This window comes from Oryctolagus cuniculus, chromosome 19, assembly GCF_964237555.1.
Source record: "Oryctolagus cuniculus chromosome 19, mOryCun1.1, whole genome shotgun sequence".
In the NCBI taxonomy this organism is placed as follows: Eukaryota; Metazoa; Chordata; class Mammalia; order Lagomorpha; family Leporidae; genus Oryctolagus; species Oryctolagus cuniculus.
The window spans coordinates 25332353-25358696 of record NC_091450.1 but is presented as its reverse complement, the minus strand read 5'-3'; the positions used below and the strand labels follow the sequence as shown (position 1 = coordinate 25358696).

The 26344-nt window shown below is 62.6% G+C and overlaps 3 protein-coding genes across 3 annotated transcripts; all 3 read right to left on the bottom strand.

Moving 5' to 3' along the window:
• Positions 1-8900: 8900 nt before the first annotated feature.
• Positions 8901-10583, bottom strand: SOCS1 (suppressor of cytokine signaling 1). Its single transcript, XM_008257720.4, has 2 exons — positions 10462-10583; positions 8901-9983 (listed from the first exon to the last, which is right to left on the bottom strand). Exon 2 carries the CDS (start codon positions 9931-9933, stop codon positions 9298-9300), a length of 636 nt encoding a protein of 211 aa, XP_008255942.3. The 5' UTR covers positions 9934-9983; positions 10462-10583; the 3' UTR covers positions 8901-9297.
• Positions 10584-18909: 8326 nt separating this feature from the next.
• On the bottom strand, positions 18910-20669 carry TNP2 (transition protein 2; the record flags this gene model as incomplete). The annotated part of the gene is given in 2 exon segments (XM_002711793.5): positions 18910-19088; positions 19848-20669. Coding segments are annotated over 2 exon segments (405 nt in total). The 3' UTR covers positions 18910-19071.
• Positions 20670-23501: 2832 nt separating this feature from the next.
• PRM3 (protamine 3) lies at positions 23502-24559 on the bottom strand. Its single transcript, XM_002711794.5, has 2 exons — positions 24237-24559; positions 23502-23943 (listed from the first exon to the last, which is right to left on the bottom strand). Exon 2 carries the CDS (start codon positions 23883-23885, stop codon positions 23595-23597), a length of 291 nt encoding a protein of 96 aa, XP_002711840.1. The 5' UTR covers positions 23886-23943; positions 24237-24559; the 3' UTR covers positions 23502-23594.
• Positions 24560-26344: the final 1785 nt, after the last annotated feature.

Here is a 26344-nt window from a genome sequence, read left to right as displayed (position 1 = left end):
GGATGCAGCCGCTCAGACAGGACATCAGGCCTCTTGTACCTTCCACTCTGTTCACACAGTGATCACAGCACCTGCCACCAGGTCCCCATTTACAGTAGAGTGTCCCTGTTAGTTTTGGTAGAAAAGGCCCCGGGAAGGTCTCTGGTCCAGCTGAGGTCACACACCTCCCCCCGACCGGGTTAACTCTGGCCAGGCCTGGGCCATGCCCACCTGTGGCCAGGTCATGGTCTCTGATGGCCTGGGGCAGCAGCGCTCAGCTCAGCTGTTTCTCAGGGCCATGAGCCTCACCCAGAGGAAGGGAGAGGCAATGACTGAGAATCCCAGCCCTGCCCCTGCCTGCCAGGCCACCTGTGTCTCCCCAAGGGTGGCCTGGCCAAGGATTTCAGTGGAGCAGCGCAAACAGAGAGGGAGCCGAGGGCCCAGCCATGAGCAGATCTGAGGAGCTGGTGAGACCGCGTAGGGGTGCCGGGCACACGGGCTGCATTGGCGGATGAATCCCTGCCGGCCCCTGGGGCTCAGTTCCAGCACCTGCAGGGACAGGTGCTGCATGATGAGAGAATAAAAGGCAGTTTCCAGACCTCACAGCTCCAGACCTTGGCCAGTGCGGCTCCCTCGCCCCGGCTCCCCGGGTGAACTTCCTGAAGACTCAGCACCTCCTCCAGGGAGCCTGCCCTGACTCCTCATCTCCCACTCCCCTGCCATCCCTGGGCCTCCTTAACCATGGCCCTGCTGAGCCTGGACCCAGCTATACGTCTAGGGGAAGCTGCTCCTCCTCTCTGCTCCTGCCGCAGGCAGGCAGCAGGCACTGAATAAATGTTTGCAGGGCGCCGGTGTGATGGCCACACTCTCTGGGGCCACCGGTTTCCCTGTCCCTGCTGTCAGTGTAGCACCGCCCAGAGGAGGGGGCCTGGGGTAGGGCGGGGGTGGGGAGAAAGTCCAGGCTGCAGCTGGCAGGGCAGGCAGCTGATTTCTAAGAAAGCAGCTAAGGGACAGGAAGGCTGGGGCAAGGTGCCCGGCTGGCTTTTACTTTCAGTTTTCTGGGCTGGCGTGGAGCAGGTGCCAGGTGCCGGGGTTCTTGGTCGGGAGGGGACGGCGTCGCAGGTATGGTTTCCTAGGGTCAATGACATACGAGCCCTTCAGGACACGGAGCGTGCCTGGCGCCCACCAAGGTCCCCGTGGCCAGGAGCGTGCGAGCAGCGAGCTGCTGGGCCCAGGCTCTTCCAGGCAGAAGCTACGTGAGGGCTGAGACGCGGGCCGGCCGTCACTGATCCCTCTCTCATTTGCCCTGTTTCATTTCTTGTCTGTAATAATGACTGTTACCTTTTAAAATCTATGCATTTTATTTATTTGAAAAGCACAGAGAGGGGGTAGGGAGAAACCGATCTTACATCCACTGATTCACTCCCCAAACGGCTGCAACAGCCAGGACTGGGCCGGGGGAAGCCAGGAGTCGGGAGCCCCGTCCAGGCCTCCCACATGGGCGATAGGGACCCACGTACTTGAGCGTGACCTGCTGCCTCTCGGAGTGCAGCTTAGCGAGGGAGCCGGAGTGAAGGGACGTGTGGAACATGTGTGCCTAACCACTCTACCAAATGCCAGCCCCGTGTCCTTCCTGTTATGTATGCCTTGGTGAGTTCATTCCTTCCCTGGCTCACTCATTCATTCACTCAGTCGCCGACTCATTCACGATCCACTCACCCACCCTCATTCACCAATCTGCATGCCCTGTGATGGTCTGTGTTTCTCTTTTGCTTTCCTTTTCCTCTCTGGCCTCCCCTCCACCTCCCCTCCCTTCCCCTCCCCTCCCCTCCCCTTCCCTCCCCTCCTCTCTCTCCCTCCTGTTTCTTTGCCCCCTGCTCCATCTCTCTCTCCTTTTGCTTTCTTCTCTTTGCCCCGCACCCACGATCTTCCTCACTCACCCCAGACAGTGTCCCTGCAGTATCTTGTAACCAAGTGCCGCCACCCAGTTTGAACAAAATCTGAATCCCCACTTTGGTGCTGTCTCAGGCCATGGTAGCTGCAGTGTGTCGGGGTGGGTGTGGGACACATGCTGCAGTAACCACACAGAATATTTGCCAGGTTTATGTCCTGCATGGGGGGGCACAGGGCACCTGATGTAGGCTTAAGCAGGAGCATAAACAGGGGCTCAGGGCAGCCTCCTGTGGCGAAGCAATGGCTGCGTTGGGGTTTGAAGTCTGCGTAGGAATTCTCCCAAGAGGAGAGAAAGCAAGGAAAACATCAAGGCTTTTCTGCAGGAGCCTAAAAAAACATAGGGAAACGGGAGGGCAGGTGACACAAACGACAAGGGGCAAGAAAGGAACGTGGAGGCTGGGGGCGAGCGGCTCAGCCGCCACAGGGAAGGGGCCACAGTTTAGCTTCAGGCAGTTGGGAGCTACTGGAAAGCGCTGGAGTCACCTTGCTTGATTCAAGCACGGCTTCTGTGACTTCTACGCGCTCTAAGGCCCTGGACAAGGAACCGTGGCTCATCAGGCCTCAGTGTCCAAGCCTGGAAAGTTACATGATTCGGGCCGGCACTGTGGTGTGGTGGGTGAAGCCGCCACCTGATGCCATCATCCCTTAAGGACTTTGGTTCAAGTCCCAGCTGCTCCACTTCTGATCCAGCTCCCTGCTGCTGTACCTGGGAAAGCAGGGGAGGATGGCCCCCAAGTGCTTGGGCCCCTGAACCCACGTGGGAGACCCAGAAGAAGCTCCTGGCTCCTGGCTTCGGATCAGCGCAGCCTCAGCCATTGTGTCCATTTGGGAAGTAAAGCCGCAGATGGAAGACCTCTCCCTCCCTCCCTTTTCTCTCTGTATCTCTGCCTTTCCAATTAATAAATAAATCCTTAAAAAAAATTGGCTGATCATGGAACCTTCCCAGAAGGTGCTAGAGAAGGCGGCCGCAGTGATGCCCAGGTGCACAGGGGTCAAAGCCGCGACTTGGGCAGTCACATCCTGCTCCCTCCAAAGGCTGCCGAGGGGCTGGAGCCCACAGCGCCGGCCTCCGTTTCCGGTCTCAGGTCCCCTGAAGGCCTCTAGGACCCAGGAGCTCATTCCCACCCCACCCCTCCCCCAGCAGGCCCATCCCGGCTGGACCAGAGGTGGTTTCACTTTTACCCACCTTCTGGGAACTGTGGCCCTTCCTGTCACCAGGCTAGCGTGGAGGGAACTTGGTAAAAGTGACATAAATGACACAGAGGTGCCCAGACCTGGGCGTTTCACAGTTTCATGTTCAGTGGCTCAAGCTGGGACGAGGGCCAGGGCCTCCTCCTCCTCCCACGCCACTCTGTTTCACAGGGGAGGCTCAGAATCAGTGCCGGGCCTGGCAGCTATGCCAGGCTGTGTTCCCCCACATAAGGGACAGTGGGTCATCTCTCAGTCTTGGGTTTAGATGGGACAGTTTAGCCAGCCTTGTACAGCAAGTTAAGCCCACCGCCTGTGACGCCAGCATCCCATACGAGAGCACCGGTTTGAGTCCCGGCGACTCCACTTCCAATCCAGCTCCCTGCTAATGTGCCTGGGGAGGCAGTGGAAGACAGCCCGAGTGCTTGGGCGCCTAAACCTGTCACCATAGAGAAGACATGGGGTTCTTGCCTTCACGCAATAAAGAATTCAGTCATGAAACAGAGAGAAAAGTGATAAGGTTTTATCGGGGACAGAGCATCCGTCAAAACAAATGGACAGAGAGTGCCCTGTCACACGGACTGGGGAGACCAAGGTTACGTGGTTGAATGGAGAGAATACACCTGAGCAGGCGGACAGCAGAGGGCTAAGCACGCAGTCTGTGTTTAGACTCCCGGTTTTGAGGGAGTCTCTTTACCACCTCCCCTTTTTCCTTTAGGGTGAAGGGTTGGGAACCCTGGCGCTGGGCAAAGGAGCTTCCCCTAGGGCGTCTGTGAAGGTTCTGTTGCCCCGTGTGATCCGGCCAGGCAACCCCTTTGGTCCTGAGGAGAGAGAATTCTGGGAGCTTCCCTTGGGGGTAGGGCTGGGACCACCTGGAGGGGTATCAGGGTCCGAGCAGGACTTTGAAGTGCAGGATGCTGGGCTTCTGGGACTTCCGCAGATGTGCCCTCCCCTCACTACCTGGGCTAATCTTCCTCTTCTGCCCCACCTCCTCTCCCTCGCCCTCTCCTTCAGCCAAACACAGGGCAGCCTGGAGCAAGACGGCCCTGGGACAGCAGCGTTTCTGACATTGTTTGGCTGTATTGTTCACCCACTGCCTCACTGGAGCGGGCATTCTGGCTTTCCCAGTCTGGCAATATTTCCCTCGAAATAAATCATACTTAAAGAAACCAAGTAACAGAAAACAGAATAACCAGACGGCTATCCCATGGCTGGACCTGGCAGAGAATTGGCAAGGCGAAGCTCTGGCGATGTCTGACGACCTCAGCACGGCACTTCAGACTGGGGAAGGGTGGGCTCCCAGGCCGCCTGTGCTGGGATCCACTGGCCCAGCTCCAGCCACCTCCCCGCGGCATGGCCCTGGGCGCTGCTTCAGCGCTGTGCTGGCTTCCTGAAGCTGACAACACTCACTGCGGTTTTACGCGGTCCTCATGAGGATTCGGCGGGCTCCATCCCGCGAGTGACAGTGTCCACCGTGCCTGACCCAGCTGGTGGCCACTGCTGAGATTAGCAAGCAGCAAGCCCAGAACAGGGCCGGCCAGGTCTGTCTGTTCAAGGACACCTGGGCAGCCGGGAGCATGCGCAAGTAACAATCGTCACCACCTTTCCGAAGCAGAGCTCGCTGGGTATGCTAACATTTTATGAATGAGGCCACTCTGGTTACGTAGGTGACAGAGCCAAGACTTGAACACAAGCCCAGGGCCCCAGCCCTGCCCCTGCGTGCTGCCTCGGGCATGAAATGTTGGTGGGGAAGCCAGCCCCTGCCAGCTGCACCCAGGTGTGGGAGGGAGGGTGAGTTTCACAGCACAGGCCCCTGCAGGTCCCCAGATGGGGCCAGCCCCCAATGCCTCCCTCCCAGCCCTGCCTGCTACGGACCCCTCCCCCATCCCTGCCCCTCTGTTTGCTTCCAAGGCCCCCAGCGGGCAGCCAGGGCTGCTGGCCGCCCTGAGCCCCTTCCCAGGGCCCCTGTGACGGAGCAGCCCTGGCCGGCTCGGCGGCTGACTGGCCTGCAGGCTGCTCCCAGGGCTGGGAAGCACAGCACAGACGTCGCCCCTCTGGGCGGGTGGGAGGCCACGTGGCCCGCGGCGCCAGCGCTGCCCTTGGCACTCTGATCACCTTCCCAAGCCTCCCTTATCAGAAGGCCGGTCCTGGCCAGAGCGGCGGCACCCAGGAGAGGCTCAGGGAAGTGTTGTTTTAGGGCAGGGAGGGAGGGAGGGAACGCCACTGTGTTCTTAGAATTCTATCTACAAAGCACATTGAATGTGTTAAAAACTCATCAAAAATTAAAAAAAAATTTTTTTAAATCAAAAGGCAGAGAGGGCCGATTTCGGTGATGTGGCCCATCTCAAGTTAAGCATTTCTGGTTCTGACTTCCGCAAACTGACCGACAGGCTCCAGACTGGGGGGCTCGGTGAGGGCTCCAGGAGGCGGGGAGAGGGCCCATTGGCCTTGACCCTCGTGCCCTTGGGACACGCCTCTCTGGGGCTTGGGGTCTTCCCGGGAGCCCCGGGAGCCCAGAGCTTGAGGGCCGGCGGCCAGACACAGCGGCTCAGAGGGGCCCAGGCAGCCGAGAGCTGTCGAACCCACCAAGCGGGCGCGGGCCTGGCCAGCACCCCCCTCCCCTGCACGCCGGCGCGTGCAGCGCGGTGACGTCATCAGTGCGCGGCCGTGGAGCGCGGGCGCCGCGGGGTTCCCCCGTGCGAGCGACGGTTAGCCGGGCCTCGCTGGCAAACGCCAGCGCCACACGGGGACAGCACGTGCAAAGGTCCGAAGGCAGGAGGAGTGTGGTGAGTGCCGAGGCCACGCACCTGGGCAGGCCCCCTGCGAGCCTCTGCGCCGTTGGAGGCCACAGTTGGCGTGGGGCCGTCGGGCAGGGCCGACGTTGTGCTGGGTCGCCGTAGAGCCTGAACTCAAGCTTCCAGCGAGGGCCATGTGTCGGGTCCCAGGGCCGAGAGGGGCCGTTTGAACGCCCGCCTTGGTCTTCTCTGGCTGACGTGAATTTGCTTTGGTGGAACCTGAGGGATGTTGAAACTCTTCCCGGAATCAGGGCGCGCCCGCCATGCTATCTCCTGGGGTCCCCGCACCGGGGGAGGCCATGGGGCCGGGCAGGGGGAGATGCAGGTGAGGGCGATGCCCAGCGGGCGTCCAGTGGCGCTGGCCACACCCACCCCCACCCCCACCCCCACCTGTAGAGGCCCCATCCGCCCCTTTCAGGTCTGTGCCTCCTACCCAAACTTGAGGCCAGCTCTGGCCCACACAGGTGACATTGCCTCCAGGGATGATGGCTGCCTCCCCCGGCTGGGCACTCCAGGCCCAGCACATACAGGGTCCCAGCATTCCACCCCGATGGGCCCTTGCTGGTTGCCTGATTGGAGCTGGGGGGGGGGGGGCGGCTCGCCAAATAGCCACACAGGGCAGGAGGCAGGCGGCCTCCCGGCCTGTGTCCACTCCAACCCAGCACTCACGGGATGTGCTCACAGCCTAGGGTAGAGCAAGTCAGCCCAGGCCCCCCAGAAAGCCCCACCCCCGTCTTCTCCCTCTTGCTTTACCTGTGGGCTCCCGTCCCGCTCAGCCTTTCTGCCCCCTCTGTTGCCCCTCTTCGGTCACTCTCCGCCGTCCAAGCGTCCTGCCGCGTGGTCCTCCGAGCATGGTCACTGTTTGGAATGTTCTTGTTCTCTGCCTATCGAGCCCTGAATTCCTGCACCCTTTGGGCTTGGAATCTCACGGTGCCTGGAACACAGCAGGTGCGCAGGCGCTTGTGCCGCCCCAGGTGTCCTCGCACCTGCTGCGTGTCACTTTATGTCCGTGACCAGCTCCTGCTCTCCCGGGGCAACAGCAGCTGCTCCTGAGGTCGGGAGCACCGCGGAACCCCGGGATTCCCAGCTCCCCGCCCCCCGCTCACTTTATGGGAATTCCATTGTGTTTAGGGTCGGGTGGACCTAGTGCGCGCTGGCCTTGAGTAGGTCCCTGCTCTGTGAGCTTCCACTCTTTCGAGTCCCCAGCGAACAGCTGCACCTGTGCACAGTCCTCATCGCCCAGGGAGCTGCTCCTCTCTGCCTGCCCCCGGGCCGCCCCGACTCGCGCACTCCCAGCGGAGAGCACAGCGCCAACGCGCCCGGGCCCCCAGCTCAGGCCTTTGCACACACAAACCCTCCTCTCACTTTTCATTCTTGTAAATTGACGTCAGTGTTGCTGAATCACGAAGCTGAGGTTTGAGAATGAGATAGAGACTGCACCACCGGGGAAGCCACACACACACACACACACACACACACACAGCCGCGCTCCCCGGCGTGGTGTCTGCACAGGTCTGCAGCTCAGCCGCCCCCCGCCCCGCCCCCGCCCCGTACGTGTGTTAGTATGGATTCTTGAAAAATGACTCATAAAGGAAGAAGGGGCCCGCTTGGGGAATGCGATCAGAGGGCCCTTTATGCTTAGCTGCTGTGGCTTCAGGTTTTATAAGCGGACTGTGTGTGTATTCAGCACCGTGTAATGAAAATTTGGGTTTTAAACTTTTCTCAAAGGAGGAAGAAAAAACCCTGAACCTATTGCAGAGTGCCTGCGCGGTCCTCCCTCTCGAGATGAGGTCCCGTTTCCCCATCTGTGAAGCGGGTGCCATGCCGGCGGGCCGAATGCGTCACCTGGGCGAGCAGGGCCTGGGCGCGTACCTGCGCCACAGGTCCTGGGGTGGCCTCTGGACAGCACAGGCCGGCCACCTCGGTGGGCCCTGCGCCCTGCTCTGCCATCTGCCGGGTGGGGGCTGGCGGGGAGGATGGCACAGGGCCGCGCCGCAGCCCCTGGGCGGGGGCTGGTGCTGAGGCCTTCCCGGAGGCCGCCTTCCATCCCTGTAGGCACCGCCCCAGGCCAGACGGGGCAGCCAGTGAGGGGTGAGGAGGTGGTTCTGGAAGAGCAACAGCAGGGACGTCCCCCTCCCCTGGCCCTCCTAGAGGGGGCTGGACAGCAGCTGTGGGCTCCAGCTCTCCGGGCCACCCTCCCCTCACACCTGGAGCCGAGCCTATCAAAGCCCAGACAAGCCCAGCCCTGCAGCCCTACACGATGAGGACACTGCACCCTCAGTGCGTCCAGGCTGCTGGACACCGTGGCACGTGTCCACGAGGCCGCCTAACCTGAGAATGAATCAGTTCTCCGCCCCTCTGCCAGGCCGGCCACGGGTGCAGGAGTAGCCGTGAAAGCCGCATCCTGGGCCAGCGACCAGAGCAGCCCTGGCCTCCCCGCCTGAGCGAGGGCCCAGGCGGAGGCCTGGGGAGCCACAGGGATTTACCCAGAGCCGCCAGCAGGCCCTCGCTCTGCCGCAGACCACAGAGCCTAGTTCTGACTCCAAAGTGTGTTCACCAAAAAGTACACAGGTCCCGACGGGGCGGGAAGAAGGAAGTCCGCCCCTGCCCCTGCATCCCCGCCGTCGGCGCCCCCTCCTCCCGGCTGCCCCCACCCTCTTCCTGGAAGTTGTTGTGGTCTCAGAACCAGCGAGTTTCCTCTGTGTCACCCATCTCCGAGATCCTGGGTGGACACACACAGAAACGGCCTCGGGGCAGCCGGCCCCTCGCCTGGTTTTCTCTTCTGTGAAATGGGGCCAGGCGCCTGTGCCTCCTCGGCAGGGTGGCTCTCCACAGGACCGAGCGAGCTGCAGCCAGCAGAGCCCCCACAGGACTGGCACACAGCAGGCTGGACCACCTGCCACCCCCCCAGACCCAGGCTGCCTCCCCGGAGTCCAACCCACCGGCCTCCCAGGGACGACTCTGGCCCAAAGTACACACCGTCCAGACCTTTTTTCTTTAAAAAAAAAAAAACTTTCATAATAAAGTTTATTACCTAAACTGGCTGTAAAAAATATAAAATAGGATTCTGCACAGCAGAAAAATAAGGCCAGAGACCCTCCCCCGGCCCCTGGTTTGTGCAAAGATACTGGGTCTATGTAAACATGAAGAGGCAGGGGTGCGAGTTCAGGTCCTGGCCCCAGATCCGGTTAAATCAAGCTGCTACACCAACCAGGGGGCCCAGAGGGAGCCCCAGGAGGGGCGCGCCCACCCCCCACCGCTCCCTCCGGCCCGGCGGGAGGGCACCCATATGGTTCCAGGCAAATAATTATAATAATAATAGAAATAATACGGCGGGCACCCCCCACCCCGTTAATGCTGCCTGCACGGTAGGCGCGGCCGGTCAGATCTGGAAGGGGAAGGAGCTCAGGTAGTCGCGGAGGACGGGGTTGAGGGGGATGCGCGCCAGGTTCTCGCGGCCCACGGTGGCCACGATGCGCTGGCGGCACAGCTCCTGCAGCGGCCGCACGCGGCGCTGGCGCAGCGGGGCGCCCAGCATGCGGCGCGGCGCCGCCACGTAGTGCTCCAGCAGCTCGAAGAGGCAGTCGAAGGTCTCGCGGCTGCCGTCCAGGTGGAAGCGGCCGGCCTGGAAGTGCACGCGGATACTCGTGGGGCCCGAGGCCATCTTCACGCTGAGGGCGAAGAAGCAGTTCCGCTGGCGGCTGTCGCGCACCAGGAAGGTGCCCACGGGCTCGGCGCGCAGCCGCTCGTGCGCGCCGTGCACGCTCAGGGGCCCCCAGTAGAAGCCGCAGGCGTCGAGGAGCGCGCTGGTGCGCGTGATGCGCCGGTAGTCGGCGTGCGAGCGAAATGTACGGAAGTGCGTGTCGCCAGGGGCCGGGGCCGGGGCCGCCGGGCACGGCCGCGGGCGCGCAGGGGCCGCGGGCGAGGAGGAGGGAGAGGAGGAAGGCTCCGGCCGCCGTCGGGGCTCTGCTGCCGAGGAGACTGCATTGTCGGCTGCCACCTGGTTGTGTGCCACCATCCTACACGAGGGGCCAGCCGGAGGGGAGGGCCATAGCGTCCGGGGGTGCGCTGGTGAGGAGACAGAGGCAGTGAGCCGGCGCGGCGGCCGCGCGTGGGAAGGGGAGGCGCGCGGCTGCAGGGAGCCTCGGTGGGCTCGTCTAGAACACGGCCTTTTCAGGCACTCCGCCCGTCCAGGCACGGGGAGTGGGGGGCGGAGTCCAGCTCCGCGCGGGGCGTGGAGAGGGGTGCAGGAGAGAAGCCCGTCCCGGCTCCGGCTGTCCGGCCCGCCGCTCGCCGCCCCGCGGCCGCCGCCTGCTGGCCAGGCAGGGCACTGGCGCCCGAGCTGGGCGCGCTGGGCAAAGGCTGGAGAAAGGACTGCGCTTTGGGAACCCCGCGCGCGCGCGGGGGGCGGCCTGGGTGGGGCCGGCCGGCGGGGACCCGAGGCATGGCGGCCGTTACCCACCGAAGCCGGCCCGGCTCCCGGGCGCCCTTTTCCTCGCCTTTCCTCCCTTTTCCCTCCCGCCTCCTTGCCCAGTGCCGGGCTCACCTGGCGGCGGGGCGCGGAGCGCCGCGGGCGGGGCGGCAGGGGGCTCCGGGGCGGCTCTCGCGCATGCTCCGGGGCCGAGAGCCGTGCAGCTGCCACGGCCGCAGCTCGCTCTGCTCGGCGCCCGCCCCTGCACCAGTCTTTTAACTGGCCTGGTAGGCGGGGCTGGGCGCCGGCGGAGGCCCCGCCCCTTCGGGCCCCGCCCCGCAGGCGCCGCCCCCCTTCAGGCGCCGCTTTCGGTTTCTCTTTCCGCGGTGGCGCCCAGCTTCTCTTCCACGCTCCCGGGACACCGGGGCGTCCTCGCGCCCGTCCTGCACCCCTCTGCCGGAGGCCTCTGGCCCCACCTCCCGAATCTTCTGGGCGCTTCTCGGAAGCCCGCTTCAGAGCCGGCGTCCCCACTCCTGCCCTGCTCCCGCCGGCCCCGGGTCTCCTCCGTGCCCTGTGCGCCGCCTGCGCTGGTCCCTACACGCCCCGTCCCCCGCGGGCTCTGGGCGCCAAGGCTCTGCCCTTGGCTCCCCTGCAGGCAGCCCCCGTAGCTCTCCCCGACCTTGTGGTCCGAGCTGTCCCTGCTTGCGCTGAGGCTCGGGGAGGGGGGACCTCGCGGCTCTGCGCCCCTGTCACCCGCCCCCGGGGTCCCGCAGTGCCCAGCCCCTGCTCGCGCTTCCCAGGAAGCGGCTGCTTGACCACAGGCTTCAGAAGAACCCAGCGACGCCGGCCGCTGAGTTCCTCGGAAACCGGGCGCGGCTGGGCAAGGTCCCCAGCTGTCTCCGTCCGCTTCCGAGCGCTCCTGCTGGCGACAGCCGAGGAAACTGAGCCGCCAGGGAGGGCAGGGCAGGCCCCGATCCGGCGCCCGCTCTCCCCATCTTCATTCCGGGGAGCGGGGCAGCTGGGTACCTTCAGACTGCACTGTGAAAGGCAGTTTTCCAGTGGGAAAACGGGGCCTTTTCAGGTGTGCGGGCTCCAAGCCTCTGGGTACCTGGGCCTCCCCTCCCCGCAGCCACTTCGCAGAGCGCTGCACTTCACAGTCCGCCCCCTCCCCAAACGCACAGCCGCATCCTGGGCTGGATATGGGGGGCGGGGGTAGGGCTGTGATTTGTGCAGGTGTGTGATTTAGTGACTCTGTCGGGCAAAGCCACGGACAGGAGGGGTCCCAAGGAAGGCCCCCAGGCTGGGGGCTTGGTGACCGCCTCCCGCTGGCACACACTGCCCTCTGCAGGCGGCTCTCGGGCTGCAGCCCAGATGGCTCCTCTCCTGGAAGCTGGGCCCTCCTTCCCGCCTCCCTGCTGGCGCAATCCCCCAAGCACAGGCCAATCCTGTGTTTCCTCCTGGACACGACCCACCGGGTCTGGCCCAGACACAAGCCGGTGAGGAGCCCCATCAGCTCCTGGAGGTTGTGTGTGTCTGAGGCTGGTGGTGGTCTGTGGTGTGCCCATCCGTGTGATCCCGGGTGTGTGTGTGTGTTTGTGCACACGCACGCGCGCAGGCACACGTGCAAGGGGACCAGAGAGAAGATGCAGAGCCGTGCATATGCCAGGGGTCCGGTGCTGTGGATGGAGCATCTGCTGGGGGGGGCGGGGGCGTAAGATACAAAGCTCGGTCAGAGTTCAAAGCTCGTCTCTGGGCCCAGACCCAGTTCCAGTGCTGCTGCTCTCCAGCCTTGCGGCCCCGTGCCTGTGACGAAGCTGTCTGCTGGAGACGGGTGAGAATGGAGGGGCTAGCCGATGGCGAGTGACTGTGCGTCGGGTGCTCACCCCAGGGGCCGCACGCACATGCTTCGTCCTTTGTGTTTTCCTAGTCCTGCCCCAGGGGCATGGCTGAGGGGGCAGATGGGTGCTTCTGGGGGTAAACCAGACCCCCTTCTCACCTGAGCTGGGGACAGGTGGTCCAGGGCCAGAAGAGGCAGCCAGGCAGGGCGGGCTCCTGAGCTTGCGGCGCTCACTGGTGCACAGAGCTCTGTACGTAGCTAATGGCCCATACGCCCATCCTGTCCCCTGTGGTGGCCTCAGTGGCTGCTTGAGAGCTACCCCCTATGCTGGGGACTGGGACCACCCCCTCTTGTCCCTCCCACTCCCTGGTGTCTCCCACCCATCCCATGCACCCTTGCCTTCATCTGCTGTGACCGCTTGGCCAAAGCTGACTGTGCTCACTGCTTTACATCCTGAGATCATCGAATTGACATCAGAATCCAGTTGACCCATTGCACAGAGAGGAAAACTGAGACTCAGAGGAGGGAGTCACTTGCTTAAGGACACACAGCTCAGAAGGGCTGAGCAGGGACTCAAGTCAGGCTATCTGACCCCACACTGCTCGCCCTTGCCCTTTGCGGTAGTCTCATTCTCCACTCCCCCGTTCCTGGTGGTCCCCATCCTGGCATGTCTGCTGGAAAAGCAGTGGACACCGAATACCCCAGACAGACCCCCCGGGCCCTGAGCTGACCGCGAGGGGCGCGCAGGGCTGCCGGCTTCCCTGCAGTTTATCACGCTGGGGAGGTTCCAGGTCGTGGCCTCAGCCGCGGCATTGACGTGGCTTTGGATCCTTGTGAGTCTCCGTTTCCTGGCCTGCTGAGCAGGCCTGGCCCCTGCTCCACCCGGCCAGGTTGCACAATTGCTGTGTGACAGGCACAAGCTGCTGCGTTCTCAGAGCCTCCGCTGACAGTCACGTGACTTTGCTTTCAGTTTCTGAAGTCCTGAGTTCAAAATGAAACTAAATCCAGATGCCGCAAGGGAAAAAGACATTGGCGGATTGCCAAGCATCTGTCCCCAGGCCATTGTTCCCGGAGGGGTGCCAGGCAGCGGGAACCCCTTGGGAGCTCAGACTCCAGAGCAGGACCCGGCCTGCTCTTTCCCAGCTAATCCCTCTGCCTCTCGGGGCCTGGTTTGCCCATCTGCAAAATGGGCTCTGGAAAGTTTGTGCCTCCTGGAGCAGCAGGGCATGCAAAGCCCAGAGCAAAGTGCCAGGCGCTGAGCACAGGCAGGGGCAGCCCAGGGTGTGGGACGCCCCTGCCCCCTTGCAGGCCCTGCTGGCCCAGCACTGAGGGGCCCAGCCAGCAGCTGGAGACCATCAGCATCTTGCCCTGAGGAATCCAGTTTTTCAGTTTCTCTTTCCAGCTTCGGCAAGGTCCTGCCGGGAAGAGCAGTCCCTGGGCAAGGCAGTTGTGCGCCTGCGCTCTGCCCCAGTGCTCCTCAGCCTGCCTTGTCCGTGACGCAGCGCCCAGCGAGGGTCCCCGGAAGTCCGTACCCTGGGAGCCCTGGGCTGTGGGGCTCCGAGCATCCGCTCCCTGAGCTGACATCTGTCCCTCCATAGAGCATGCGGCGAGGAGCAGCGTCTTGGCTTCTTTGTGCCTCAGTTTGCTCGTCTGCAAAGGGGGAGTGATAGACCTACTGCACTCTCAGTACTTACGCAGCAGGTAGGTACAAAGTACCAGCTGTGTGCCAAGTACTGGGGACTTGAAGGTCCTCGAGCAGCCCGAGGGAGCCGTCTCAGACGATGCTGAGGCTGTGCTGGAAAGAAACAAGGAGAGAGGGCGCAATGTGGGTGAGCCAAAAGACCGGGAAAGCCTCCTGGAGGAGGCCGTGTTGACAGGGAGGTCTTTGTGAGAGAAGGAAGGAGAGGTCCCGGGGCCGAGGGGATAGCCAGTGCCAAGGCCCTGTGGCAGGGCTGACTGGCGTGCCTGAGGACCACCAAGGAGCCAGGTAGAGTTGGTGTAGAACCAAGGCGTGTCCGAGTCTGGTCAGTCCAGCAGGACCCTGTTGGGCAGTGGAGGGACACGGGACAGCCGTCACAGCCCGGGAATCACCATAGGATTGGGTGTGGGGAGGGCCCTCTGGAGTCCCAGCACTGTGGGACACACCCCTGCAGCGGGAACAGGGACAGTCCCAAGGGAGGGCTCCATAGGGAGCATGGCCTGGGGGTGGGGGGGGAGACTGGCCTGAATTCTGGGGCTAGCCTCCCTCCGTTCCCCAGGCCCTGTGCTGGGCCAGGTGGCAGTCTTCCGGTGCCTTCTCTTGTTCCACTTTTCCCATGGTTCTGGGAGGAAAGCCCAACTTGGGCTGCTGGCAGGACCTTGTGGGGCACTCTGGGCTCGGCAGTCCCGAGAGACTATCCCAGCCTGTGTGACCAGTGAAGGACGGGCAGTGAAGTCAGACAGACGGTGGGCTCTGCTTCCATGTTAACCGCTCCCCGAGAGGCGCGGTGGGATGTGGCTTCCTGACAGCACTGTTTGTGGAGCCCAGGCCCGCCTGCTCCCAGCCGTGTGCTTTCTGGCAAGTTGGCTTCATCCTGGTGGACCAGAGGACTGTCACAAAAGGCCTGCCTGCAAGGCGCAGCACCTGTCGGCAGCGGAGCACTCGGGACCTTCGGTTCCATTTTGATGCCACCCTCATGAGCCCTCTGGCTCACACGACTCACGCTGCCTTGTTTCCTAAGTGGCAGATGAAGTGTCAGCAGCTGACAGCAAGAAGCAGCATGCTGGCAGGCGCCGCAGCTCACTAGGCTAATCCTCTGCCTTGTGGCGCCGGCACACCGGGTTCTAGTCCCGGTCGGGGTGCCAGATTCTGTCCCGGTTGCCCCTCTTCCAGCCCAACTCTCTGCTGTGGCCCGGGAGTGCAGTGGAGGATGGCCCAGGTACTTGGGCCCTGCACCCCATGGGAGACCAGGAGAAGCACCTGGCTCCTGGCTTTGGCGTGCCAGCCGCGGTGGCCATTGGAGGGTGAACCAACGGCAAAAGGAAGACCTTTCTCTCTGTCTCTCTCTCTCTCACTGTCCACTCTGCCTGTCAAAAAAATAAAAAAATAAAAGAAGCAGCACGCTCACCTCTGGCTGTGGCAGAGAAGGAGAAAACACTTTGCAGCTGGGTGGGCAGGTGACGCTGGGGGTCGGGGCAGGACAAGGCCTGAGGCTGGCGAGGCTGGCAGGCTCCGTGACGAGAGGTTGAACTTGACCCCGTTCCCTCAGATGGACGAGGCATCCTTCCAGGGCGCACACTTGCCCACGCAGGAAGCCCGGTGTCTGCTGGCACCAGACGAGGCACCTGGCCCAGCTGGCAGGGTCCTGAGCAGGCTGGGCAGGAGGTGGCCCTTGACTAAGTTTCAGGAGCAGGTGGCATCGAGCCCGGGGCGGGACTGGAGCACCCCGTAGAGCACCCATAGGACACCCATGAGGCCCCAGCAGCAGCGGGGAGGCGGAAGGGAATGGCCTCAGGCCCGTGGGCAGTGGGTCCCTCTGGGGAGAGCCCTGGGCAGGGGCTGATGCAGCATCCGCCTTGGCAGTGCTGTCTTGCCTGTGAGCACCCATGGGATGCGTTCACCGGTGACGCTCGCTCCTGTCCGCGCGTTCCTTCTTTACGAAAGTGCCTTCCTGCCCCTAAGGCAGCAGTTTGGGCTGTATCCTCCCAGATCTTTCCCTGTGCGCTCACACACGTGTATTTCACTCGTAACAACACGGTGCCGCCCTGTGTGGGAATCGTGCCTGGGCCGTGGTGTATCTTGCTCCATTTTGCCCTTCTCACACACCAGCATGTGTAGATGCCCCATCCTTTTGAAGAACTCTGTGAGGGTCCTCAGCGTGGACCTGCATGTCCACTGGCCATCCCCTGTGGGTGGACACATAGGTTATTGGTTGCTGCCGCGTGTGCCGTGGCCCCCAGTCTCCCCTCCGGGCTCTTGGCGCACGTGCGTGAGCGGCAATCTGCGTGTATTTATTCAGCGCCCACAGGCACAGCCCGCAGCTCACCGACACGCGTCCCCAGCTCGGCGGCCGCGTTCAGCTCTGTGCCCCCAGTGTCTGTGCCCATGCTTGCTAGCGTCGCTTCTCCTGGCTTTGCCTCTTTGATGGGCACACGGGTGCCATCTCAGTGTCGCCTTAGTGCCTGCTCCTTCCTTTTATTCAGCAAATGTTTACTAGTCCCCCACCCGTGCTGGGCACCGTGCTGAGGACTGCAGTACAGAAACAAGAGCAGCAGGGCCCCTTGGTCCTCTCCACCAGGCTCAGATCGGCTCAGCGAAAGGCCCAGGTCACACAGCAGGGGCCAGGCCGTGCGATTTGAGTCTGGGTCTGTGTGGCTGAGAGTTTTGGTGTCTTTGCCCCTGCGTCTCCCTCACATGGACATCAAGGCAGCGCTCTGCCTTCTTGCTGCCTGCCTCACCACCACCCCTGCCCGGGACCGCTGGGTCCCCCGAGTAGCCGCGCAGGCCTGCAGGAGGGATAGCGCCTGGGTGAGTGGGTGGACGGTTCCCCCAGAGGCCAGGCTGTGTTTCAGTGTTCCCAGGGCTCACTCTGTCCCGCTGTGTCCGCCCCGTTTGAGTCTGCGGACTGGAGAGTTGAGACCAGCCACCTGCAGAGCCCACGTTCACTGTGGGCCACTGAATTTACCTTCTGTTTCCGTTTTCTGAGTTTGGGTTTCCAGCAGGCCTGCCCCAAGCCCCGCCCACCCCACCCCTTGAGGGAGTCAGAGAATGAGCGTGTGGTTCGGTTTGCCTCTGCCTGCGTCTGACACTAAGTCCCTGGGGGGTTCACCTGGAGCTGGGGGTGGGGAGCAGGCCGGGGGGTGTGTGGCAGTCCCTCTGCGTGAGTTTGGACAGCTGCTGCCGTGTGTGTGTGTGTGTGTGTGTGTGTGAGTGTTGGTTTCAGGAAATGTGGACTTAAGGATGAGTCCATGAACCTCCGCCGGGCGCAGGCTGTGCCCATGGAACAGAGGAGGCCTTGCCCGCAGCCATCGTGAGAGGACACTGCCGTGCAGGGCGGACCTCTGACCTGCTGTGTCTGCCTCCTCTCTCCACGTGTGCTCCCCAGAGGACCCACAGACTTGCCCTGGCACCAGGGGCTGTGTGGCTGTGGGAGAGCCGCCCGCCAGGAGGCCCTGATCAAGTCGTTTCAGCGCGGAGCCTCCGCTTCTGTGAAGTGGGAGCAGCGGTGCCACCTGTGGAGGGCGCACACTAGGTGAACGCCGATGCCCCGGCCTCCAGGGGCCCTTCCCCACGCCCTCTGGTAAGGGAGGAGCCTCCCCTGCTTGAGCGGAGGACAAGGGCCCCTCGGAAGGGAGGCCGAGGTGGAGCGGTGTAGACGGAACCAACAGGCCCTGTGCCAGTTACCCTGTGGGCCTGGGCCTGGGCCTGGGCCTGGTGGCTGCTCGAGGGGAGGCGGCTTGCTGCAGGCCCCCTGCAGAGATCCGAAAGCAGGTCTCCCCCTGCATACCCTGCGCCCAGACTGCCCCTGCCCTGGTGGCCCTGTGGCTGCTGCCCTCTCGGTGCGCGTCAGGCTGAGTCTCCTGAGGCCAGAGTTACTCCCCATAGTTAGACGAGGAGGGGGTCCTGGGAGCAGACGGCGCTCGCCAAGGGTCCCCAGGCTGCCGGGTTCGAAGGTCCGTGGCTAAGCCGCCGTGCTGGGGCTGTGTGCTCTCGTGGCAGAGGCTCGCTGGGTGCTGAGCCCTCGAGGTGCCCCGCGAGAGCAACCCAGCACATTTCCAAGTCGTGGGTGACCGTGTCTGCCTGCCCATCGTGTGCAAGAGCTGCCGCGCCTCCGCCTCGCCTCGCCTCCCCTCGGTGCTTGGTGGCTGCCACGAGGCTGTGTGGCAGGGTCTCCGTGCCGCTCCCGAATCTCCACACCGTGGGCCAGAGCATCTTAACACCCAGGAGCCTGGCGGTTCCCAGCTGAGCCCTCCCTCACTCCCGTCTTCATCACGCTCCTGTCTGGCCTGTACACCCTCCACAACTGGCCCAGCAGGGGGCTTCTCCCACGTGGCCCACCCACCGCCTGCCACCTCGTGCTGGCTGCTCTGGGTGTTGGGGACACCACGTTCTCTCCTTTCTTGGGGCTTTTGTCCATGCTGCTCCCTTGGCCTGGAGCATTCTTCTCTGAGGTTGCCATAGGGCCTTCCCTGACCTGCCCTCCAAGTCACCCCATCCCTCTGATACAGCAAATGCTAACCAGCGAGGCTTGTGGGACCTTTGGACTGGAAACCCCGATCAGAGCAGGCCACACGTGTCCCGTTTCTGTGTCCCACAGCCTAGCACCGTCCCTGCACACACGGGAGCCCTTAGTGACAGTTGGAGCAGCTCTGAGCTTGGTAGGAGTTCCTAGGATGGATAAGGGAAGCTCAGAGAGCCTGACTACCAGTCTGAGGTCACACAGCAGGTAAACAGGAGCCAGGATCAAACTCAGGGTGCTCTGGCCTCCAAAGGCACGTTCCTGGCCCCTCTTGCCCCTGTCTGCCATGCGTACATGGGCTGTTGCGTGTGAATCCCGTGAACACCATGTGGGCCTTGTGTGTGTACACACGTGGGAGTACATGGGGCCAATGGCACTGCCTGTCGGCCTCCAGTGCTTTTTGACCTCTTGGCATCTCAGCCCAGGTGCTGGCACCGAGGGTCCCTCACAGGCAAGTCCCTGGCTTGGTGCCTCCGAAGCAGGCCCCGAAACACACGACGCCTTTATTCATGAAATGGAAACACTGACTCAGGACAGAAACCAGTGTACAAGCTTTAATCACTGTTGCATAGAAATCACTGTAGTAACATGTTCCTGCAAAACGGTTGACACTGTCCTAGATTCCATGCGTAGTGGCATTTCTCATTTGGCTGCAGCTGACACAGGAACAAGCCAGGGAGTGCCGTCTCATCAGTTGCACTTGCGGCCTAAGGAACAGAAGTGAGAAAGGGATCTTCAATGGGTGAACGCTTCGTAAAAGTCCCTGCACTCCTTTAGGCCTTAAGACTGCTCCTCTGCCGGGGGCATGGGTAGAGCTCAGCCGTCCTTCATGTCCTCTTGGCTCTTGAGTCTATCCACGCGTCCACCCACTCGTTAGGTCACTCATTCCATCCCTTTACCCAACATCATCTCATTCTTCTCCAGCTTACCCCAATAGCCTTAGCATTGTTCAGTGACTCCATTCGTCCGCCCCATAAACTATCAGTGTATCAGCCACCCATCCGCTGATCTGTCCAGTCTAGTGTTCGACTTAGCCAACTTGTATAACTAGTTAAACCATTTGCCCTTCAAAACCTCATGCAACCCAACTATCAAAATCTAACCACATCCTTCAGCCATCGCTAACTGATCCAGCTCCTCTTCCTCAGCCATTGCATCAGTCCAGTCCACATGTATGCACGTGTGTGCAAAGAAGCAAATCCGTTCATCTCCCCTGCTGCTTTCTGTTGCCCAACTGCCTAACCAGCCCACTCGCTTAGCCGCCCAGCCTCCCCTCCTCCCCTCCACCCCTCCACCCCTCCACACTGGGCTAGTTAATCTGCCTCGCGGGCTGGTTCTCTTGTCCAGGCAGCCAGTGACCTTTACCTGCAGAACCAGCCCAGCGTCCGCCTCTGCCCGTGGCCCCCTGTGACCCTGGTTGGAGAAGCAGCAGAGATGCAGCTGGCAGCCCCTCCCCCTGCTTGTACCTGAGCTTCGTTTCTTGGTTTTGTACACCTGATGGCTCCTCCTGGCCGTCTTTCTCTTGTTCACCTTTCCATCCAAGGTCTTCCTGTTCCTGGGGCAGCTGCTGCAGTGGGTGGTGGGCCGCATGTGCGAGTGCATGGCTGGCTTGTGGTGCCTTGGTGGCAGGCTGGAGCTTGGGCTCTGGCTCTGGTGGCTGGGTGGGCCCCGGCTGCGGCTGCGGCTACGGCTACGGCTGCGACTGCGGCTGCGGTTCTGGCACCGGCTACAGCTCGGGCTGCAGTTCTGGCAGTGACGGCTACATTTGCACTGGTTGCAGGTGTGGCTTTGGGGCCGAGAGCTGCTGTGGGTCTGAGTGTGGGTGATGGGAAGGCTCTGTGTCTTGGTGTCCATGGGAGGTCACGCTTGGAGGGGCAGAAGCCTCCTCCTCCTCTCCCAGCAGGCCCCGCTTTCCAGGGGCCCCAGCAGGCCCTGGTTATATAGTGGTGGTCGATTGTGATGACACAAGGGTGTGACAGACAGGGCCTGGCCAGGATCAGGTCACCTCCTCCCCCACCCGCATCAGGGTGGGGCAGCTTTGAGGGCCACTGTGGGTTGTCCCGTGTGTTGGCTAAGAGCCTGGCCCTTGGGTCTGGCTGAGCTGAGTCAGCCGTAGCGTTCAGCCCTGGACAGTCCCAGTGTCCTTGTCTTTGTAGAACGGGGACTGTAACCATACCCACCTCACAGGTGAAGAGAACTCAGAGAACCTGGGCCTGGCAGCCAGCACAAGCCCAGCCCACAGGCAGGGCCCAATAAACAGCCTCCACTCGTACTGTCGCCTCCCCTTTCTGGATACAGGGGAGCAGCCGCGCCCTGGTGGCAGTCGCTGGGCAGGTGGGCATGGCTGAGATGGAGAATGTGTGGACAGGGAGGGCACGGTGGCGGTGACCTGACAGGCAGCTCCTAGGGGTGGCTGAGAGACGAGCCTGAGTGAATGTGCACGCGGTGCCCTGGGGCCGGCCTGGCAGGGCTCAGCCAGGGTCCAAACCAGTGTGTGCTGAGGTCTGCTCTTACCCAGGTCACTGCGTCTTCCCGGGTGGTGGCCTTAGGTGACAGGGCCGTCCTTCCTTCCTTCCTCCCTGTGTCTTCATGAGCCTGACATGCTGAGCCCAGCCTGAGCCCAGCTGCAGCAGCCCCTGGGATCCCACTCCCCTCCCTGGCAGACACCCCCAGCGCTGCCTGCACCCCGAGAAGGACGCCCGACTGTCTTTGAGGCCTCGGGAGTCTGCGCCGCCCCAGTTGCAGCCCCACTACCCACCCCCCCCCCAGGCTCGCGTCTCGCTGTTTCCTCGCACAGGATTTGCTCCGTCTGCTTTCTTGGCATCCATGTCCTAAGAACCCTGTCACATGGCTCAGGGTGAAAGCTGCCGTGTTTACTGAACATCTCCTGGGGGCTGGATTCAGAGCCCCACCCCTTCCAGGCAGCTCGCGCCCCAGCCTCTCAGGGAGCCTGTGCAGGAGGCTGAGCCATGGCCCCAAATCTGCATCCACGTCCCAGCCCCAGAACCCGCCCGCGAGACCTTATTTGTGAGAAGGGGCTTTGCAGGGAGCGCTAAGCTGAGAATCTTGAGGGACGAGCATGGGACGTCCGAGTGGGCCCTAAATCCAGGAGTGCCAGGATTCGGACCTCAGCCCTTCACTGCTGTGTGCACACCAGCCCGGGACCTGGACACCTTTTATGGTCACCCCTGACCCCGGGGCAAGGGAAGGCCGTGCGAAGATGGAGGCAGAGACTGGCGTGATAAAGCCACAGCCCAGCCATGCCTGGACCCCAGTGCACACAGGTGGCAGGGCATCCTCGTGGAGGCCCCACAGACCGGAACTGCCGCCACTGTAAGCCACCATGCCTGTGACAGTTTGATGAAGCAAATGCAGCTCGTGGGGCAGCTAAGGTGAGCACATGTCGTAAAGAGGGGACAGGCCGAGAGAGGCTGAGGAACCAGCTCATGGGCCCGCAGCAACTTGGGACAGAGCCCAGATTCAAATCCAGGCCTGGCTGCCTCGTGTTTTTTTGTTTGTTTGTTTTTTGTTTTTTGTTTTTTTGTTTTGTTTTGTTTTGTTTTTATAAAAACATTTATGTGAAAGGCACAGACACACACAGAGAGACGGACAGACAGAGATCATCCATCAGCTGGTTCACTCCCCAGATGCCCATGACAGTCAGGGTTGGGTCAGGCTGAGGCCAGGATCCCAGAACTCAGCCTGGGTCTCTGTGTGTGTGGCAGAGACTCAGCTCCTCGGGAGCCAACACTGCTGCTTCCCAGGTGCACGTGTGCTGGGAGCTGGAATCACAGGCAGCGCTGGGACTCAAACCCAGGTGCTCGGATACGGGGCGTGGGCTCCCCCAGGCCTGGGCGCCTCTGATGGTCACTCCTGGAACTGGATCCTCAGGCTGCTGAGGGCCCTGCCTTGTGGGGCTGGAGACCGGTTCTGGGGAGTGGCCACACCCTGAGAACTCTGTTCTCTGAACCCTTCCCCACTTCCCTCCCTTCAAGTGGAGTGTGCCAGTGGCAGCACAGGCTCCCCAGCCCTCGCTTGGAGAAGTGATGTCCCCGCCTCCCTGGGACACAGCGTACCCTGCCTCCCTGTCACTGCAAAGCCTCTCAGGTCGGACGCTATGTTTTAGCAACACCAGGGCCCTGGGGACCGGCGCCGTGACTGGTCTTGGTCTACAGCAGGGGCTCAACAGATGTTTGCTGGGCCAGCGCATGGGCAGGTGGGCCTCGGGGACCCACTTGGAAGACGAGGCTGGGTGGGGTGGCAGTCCTGGGCCAACAGGGCCTCCTCCTTCCTCCCATCTGCCCTGGGCCACCTGCAGCTGCCTCACTTCCGGGAACCCAAGGCCCCTTCCTACCCCTCAAACCCACCCCAAGGGAACAGAGCCCTCTCTGGGGACACTGCCTCCTCCCCACCCCCTCAACCGCCCCTGCCAGGAACAGGGCAGAGAGCCCATCTGCCATTTCTTCTGCATAGAGGGGGAAGGGAGCCGGGGGCCTGCTGGGCAACCGAAGGTGCACCCAGCTGCGAGTGAGAGGGGCCTGGCCCCTGTCCCCCTAGCCAGATCCCTCGGTGAAGGCAGGAGTGAGCCTCCAGGCGGGGGTGACGGCAGAATCAGTGGCTGAGGAGCCAGACTCCTCCAGCGAGGCAGGTGGGACTCCGTGACCCCAGCCACGGTGCTGTCTCGGCTGAGTGCTCGCTCAGGCCTTCCCTCCCAGCAGGCTCCGGGCCCCAGGCCTGGCTCCCCGTTGACGTGAGGGGGCACACTGCTGCAGGCTGCACGGTCATCAGAACAGAGGCTGGAGCCCAGTGTGCTGGGCCAGGGCAGTGGAACCGGCTCCCGCAGAGGCTGGCGGTGCCTTCCCACGGGCACTTTGCTGGAAGCACAGCCCCTGCCCAAGCCGGAACTGCTGGGATGACTTCCAGCCCCTGCTGCCCAGTGGCCCGCCCCCCCAGCACGGGAGAACCTGCAGATGGGCGTCAGAAACAAGGCCCCGGCCCTGCCTTCAGCCTCTCCTGGCAGCTGGCCTCGCCCTCCCCCATAGGCACCCTCATGTGCCCATGCGTGCAGTCACGCGAGCACACACATGTGCACATGTGGAAAGGAACAGAGAGGAGGCCAATTCCTTGGAGACTTTTTATTGAATCTTCCGAAAGTTCTCGCTGGAACAACAGAGGGAGCCCCTCGGCTGGCGCGGCTGCCGTGGGCGACGTGGTCAGGAGCGCGTCTGCTTGGACGTGGGGCTCTGCTGGGCCCTGGGGCTGTCTGTAGCGCCCTGCTCCTGCTGCTCAGGTTCCATCAGCAACAGCTTGCCCTGCACCGGGATCGCCTCTTCCTCCTCCTCTTCCTCCTCCTCCTCCTCTTCCTCACCCTCAGAAGACAGGGAGAAGTTATCTTGACTCACGCAAGCCACGAGTTTCTTCATGGAGGATTCGTGGCCCCGGCTGTGGCCCGTGCCGTGGCCCGTGCTGTGGCTCGTGCCGAGCTTGGCACAGCGGGAACCCATTGCGTACTTTGTGCCTCTCTGAACTAGCAGGGGAGGCAGCTGGGGCAGTGCAGCGGCTCTGAGGGTGAAAGGCAGGGAGCTGACATCACAAAGGGCCCCCCCGGAGCCCCCCCAGGGGGTGCCCTGAGTCTGAGCCCACTCCTGCCACCACCCCAGGGCAGAGCAGGGAGGTCAGTGCCTGGGCGGCCCCTCTGCCCTGAGAGAGTCCCCTTGTAGACGGGATGAGGCTTAAGGGGGTGGTTATCTGTGGAAATGTGGTGGTGGTGGTGGTGGGGGCGTCCAGAACCTGGGCCAGGGAGAGCTGTGGCCAGTCTGTGAGGGTGGGAGCGGGGCGGGGAGCGGCGGCCTGACCTGCACGTGCTGGATGGGGCTGTGGGCCTCCGTGTGTCCTCCCGGATGCTGCTGCGGCTGGTTGTGAATAAAGAACTCGGGATTGTTCACCTCTTGGTTCCGGGGATGGGGGGAGGGGCAGCCGGAAGCTTGAGCTTCACGAGGAACTGCCCTTGGCCAGGCTGCCCAGGGTCAGCCTGGGAGGCGGAGGGAGACCCCTGTGTTACAGGGATCCGATTTGGATCGGGCCCCTCTTCTGCCTCCCCATGCGGTGGTGCCCTGACCCTGGAGCCTGGTTACCTATTCAGGTGGGCTCTGAGGGCGGCCCCCGGGACGCTGGAAGGAGCAGTCTCCCCAGCACAGCCTGCGGGACTCGCTGGCCAGCACAGCCTCACCCCATCCGGCTCGTGCTCGCTCCCCTCTACGCTGACCTTGTTCCCACCTCGGGGCCTCTGCGTCACTGTTCCTCTGATGGCACAATCCACACTTCCCCTCGAGACCAGACACTGTTACTTTTTTTATTTGAAAAGCATAGTTACCAAGAGAGGGAGAGACCCAGAGAAAAAGATCTCCATTCACAGGTTCACTCACTCAAATGACTGCAGCCCTGCAGCTGGGCGGGGCCGCATCCAGGTCTCCCACGTGGGTGCAGGAGCCCTAGTGCTTGGGCCACCTGCTTCTGCTGTCCCAGGCGCTTAGCAGGCAGCTGGAGGGGAAGAGCCAGCTGTGCCACCACACCCAGCCAACTGTGAGGGCCCTGCAAGGATGCACACAACACAGCTTTTACCACCGCCCCCTCGCAGGGAGCGGGCCAGAGTCTTAGGTTGAGAGCTCGGTCGTTTAGAGGCCCTTGGGCACCGTGGAAGCATGCCCACCCTGCCCACCCCGCCCGCCCCAGACGGAAGCTGGCTCGGCGCCATTTGTCCACACAGAGTCGGGAGCCAGTGAGTGTCTTTGTGAAGCTTTATTTGGCAGGTGATTTCTCATTTCATGCAGTCTCGTGGGCTCCTGGGTTGCTCAGGGCTTCAGCACCTGGCGAGGGAGGGTTGTTAGGGCCTCGCCTCTGGTTCTTGGCCGGTGACTTTTCCTTAAACTTCTGGCCAGGGTAGCAGAAGGGTTAGTGGCGCCTCCTGCATCTTTCTCCTCCTCCTCGTTCGTTTGCCAGCTTTCAAAAAAGAAAGTTCTGGGTGAGGGGCCACCTAGGGAATCTGGGTGGGGCTGGGGGTTGGGAACTTTCCCTTTGGGAGGCTGACAGGTTGGGGAGATCCCAGCCTCCCTCCTGCCCTTCCCAGCAATGACACAAGTGCCAAAGACATGGGGTCGTCAGGGGAGACCAGGGTGGGGCAGGCAAACCTCTGCGGTGCCTCCTCCTGTGCCGGCAAACGCGTCTCCTGCGCCTCCTGCACACCCGGCGCCGCCGCCGCCTGTGGATCCGGTGCAGCCTCCTCCGAGAGCACTGTCGGCGGCGGTGGCCGCCTCTGTGTGTCCTTCCGCAGGCGTCGCCGGTCTCGGGGGTCAGCTCCTGGTCCGGCTCCTGGCCCTCGCCTTCGTGCTCCGGCCCATGTTCCCCGTGTGGATGTTCGCTCGGGCTCCTCGCTCGATACCGGACCATTGCGTTGGGCGGCAGGCGGCTTGGGCCGAGCTCGGCTGCGGCTGCCTAGGGGTGGGGGGATGGGGGAGGGCTGAGGCCTTGCACACCTGCTGTTGCTGTTAATGTTGCAGGGCTCCCCCGGGGCTCGGGCTCTATTTAAAGGAGGCCCCCACTATGACCCCGTGGCCCACCCCATGATTGTTCCCACTCTGTCCAGCCTCCTCCCTGAGGGCTCGGGATGGAGGCTGGAAGGGCAAACGACCCCCTGCTGTCCAGTTCCAAGGACTTCCCCATCTCCTCCGAGCCCTGCCGCGGTCTGGGGCACCAAAGAGTAATTGGCAAGCTGCTACCTGGGAGTTACCATTTCTCTCCCAACAGTATCATAATCACATTCCACAAGGGGAAACCAAGGCTGAGGAGATGGGGCCAGTTGCCCAGGGTCGCTGTGCTGAGGGCGGGCGGTGACGCCCACCCACAGACCCTTGACTCACTTCCCGGCTCCCTGAGATGGCCCCCCGTCTAATCCCCACACCAGGGA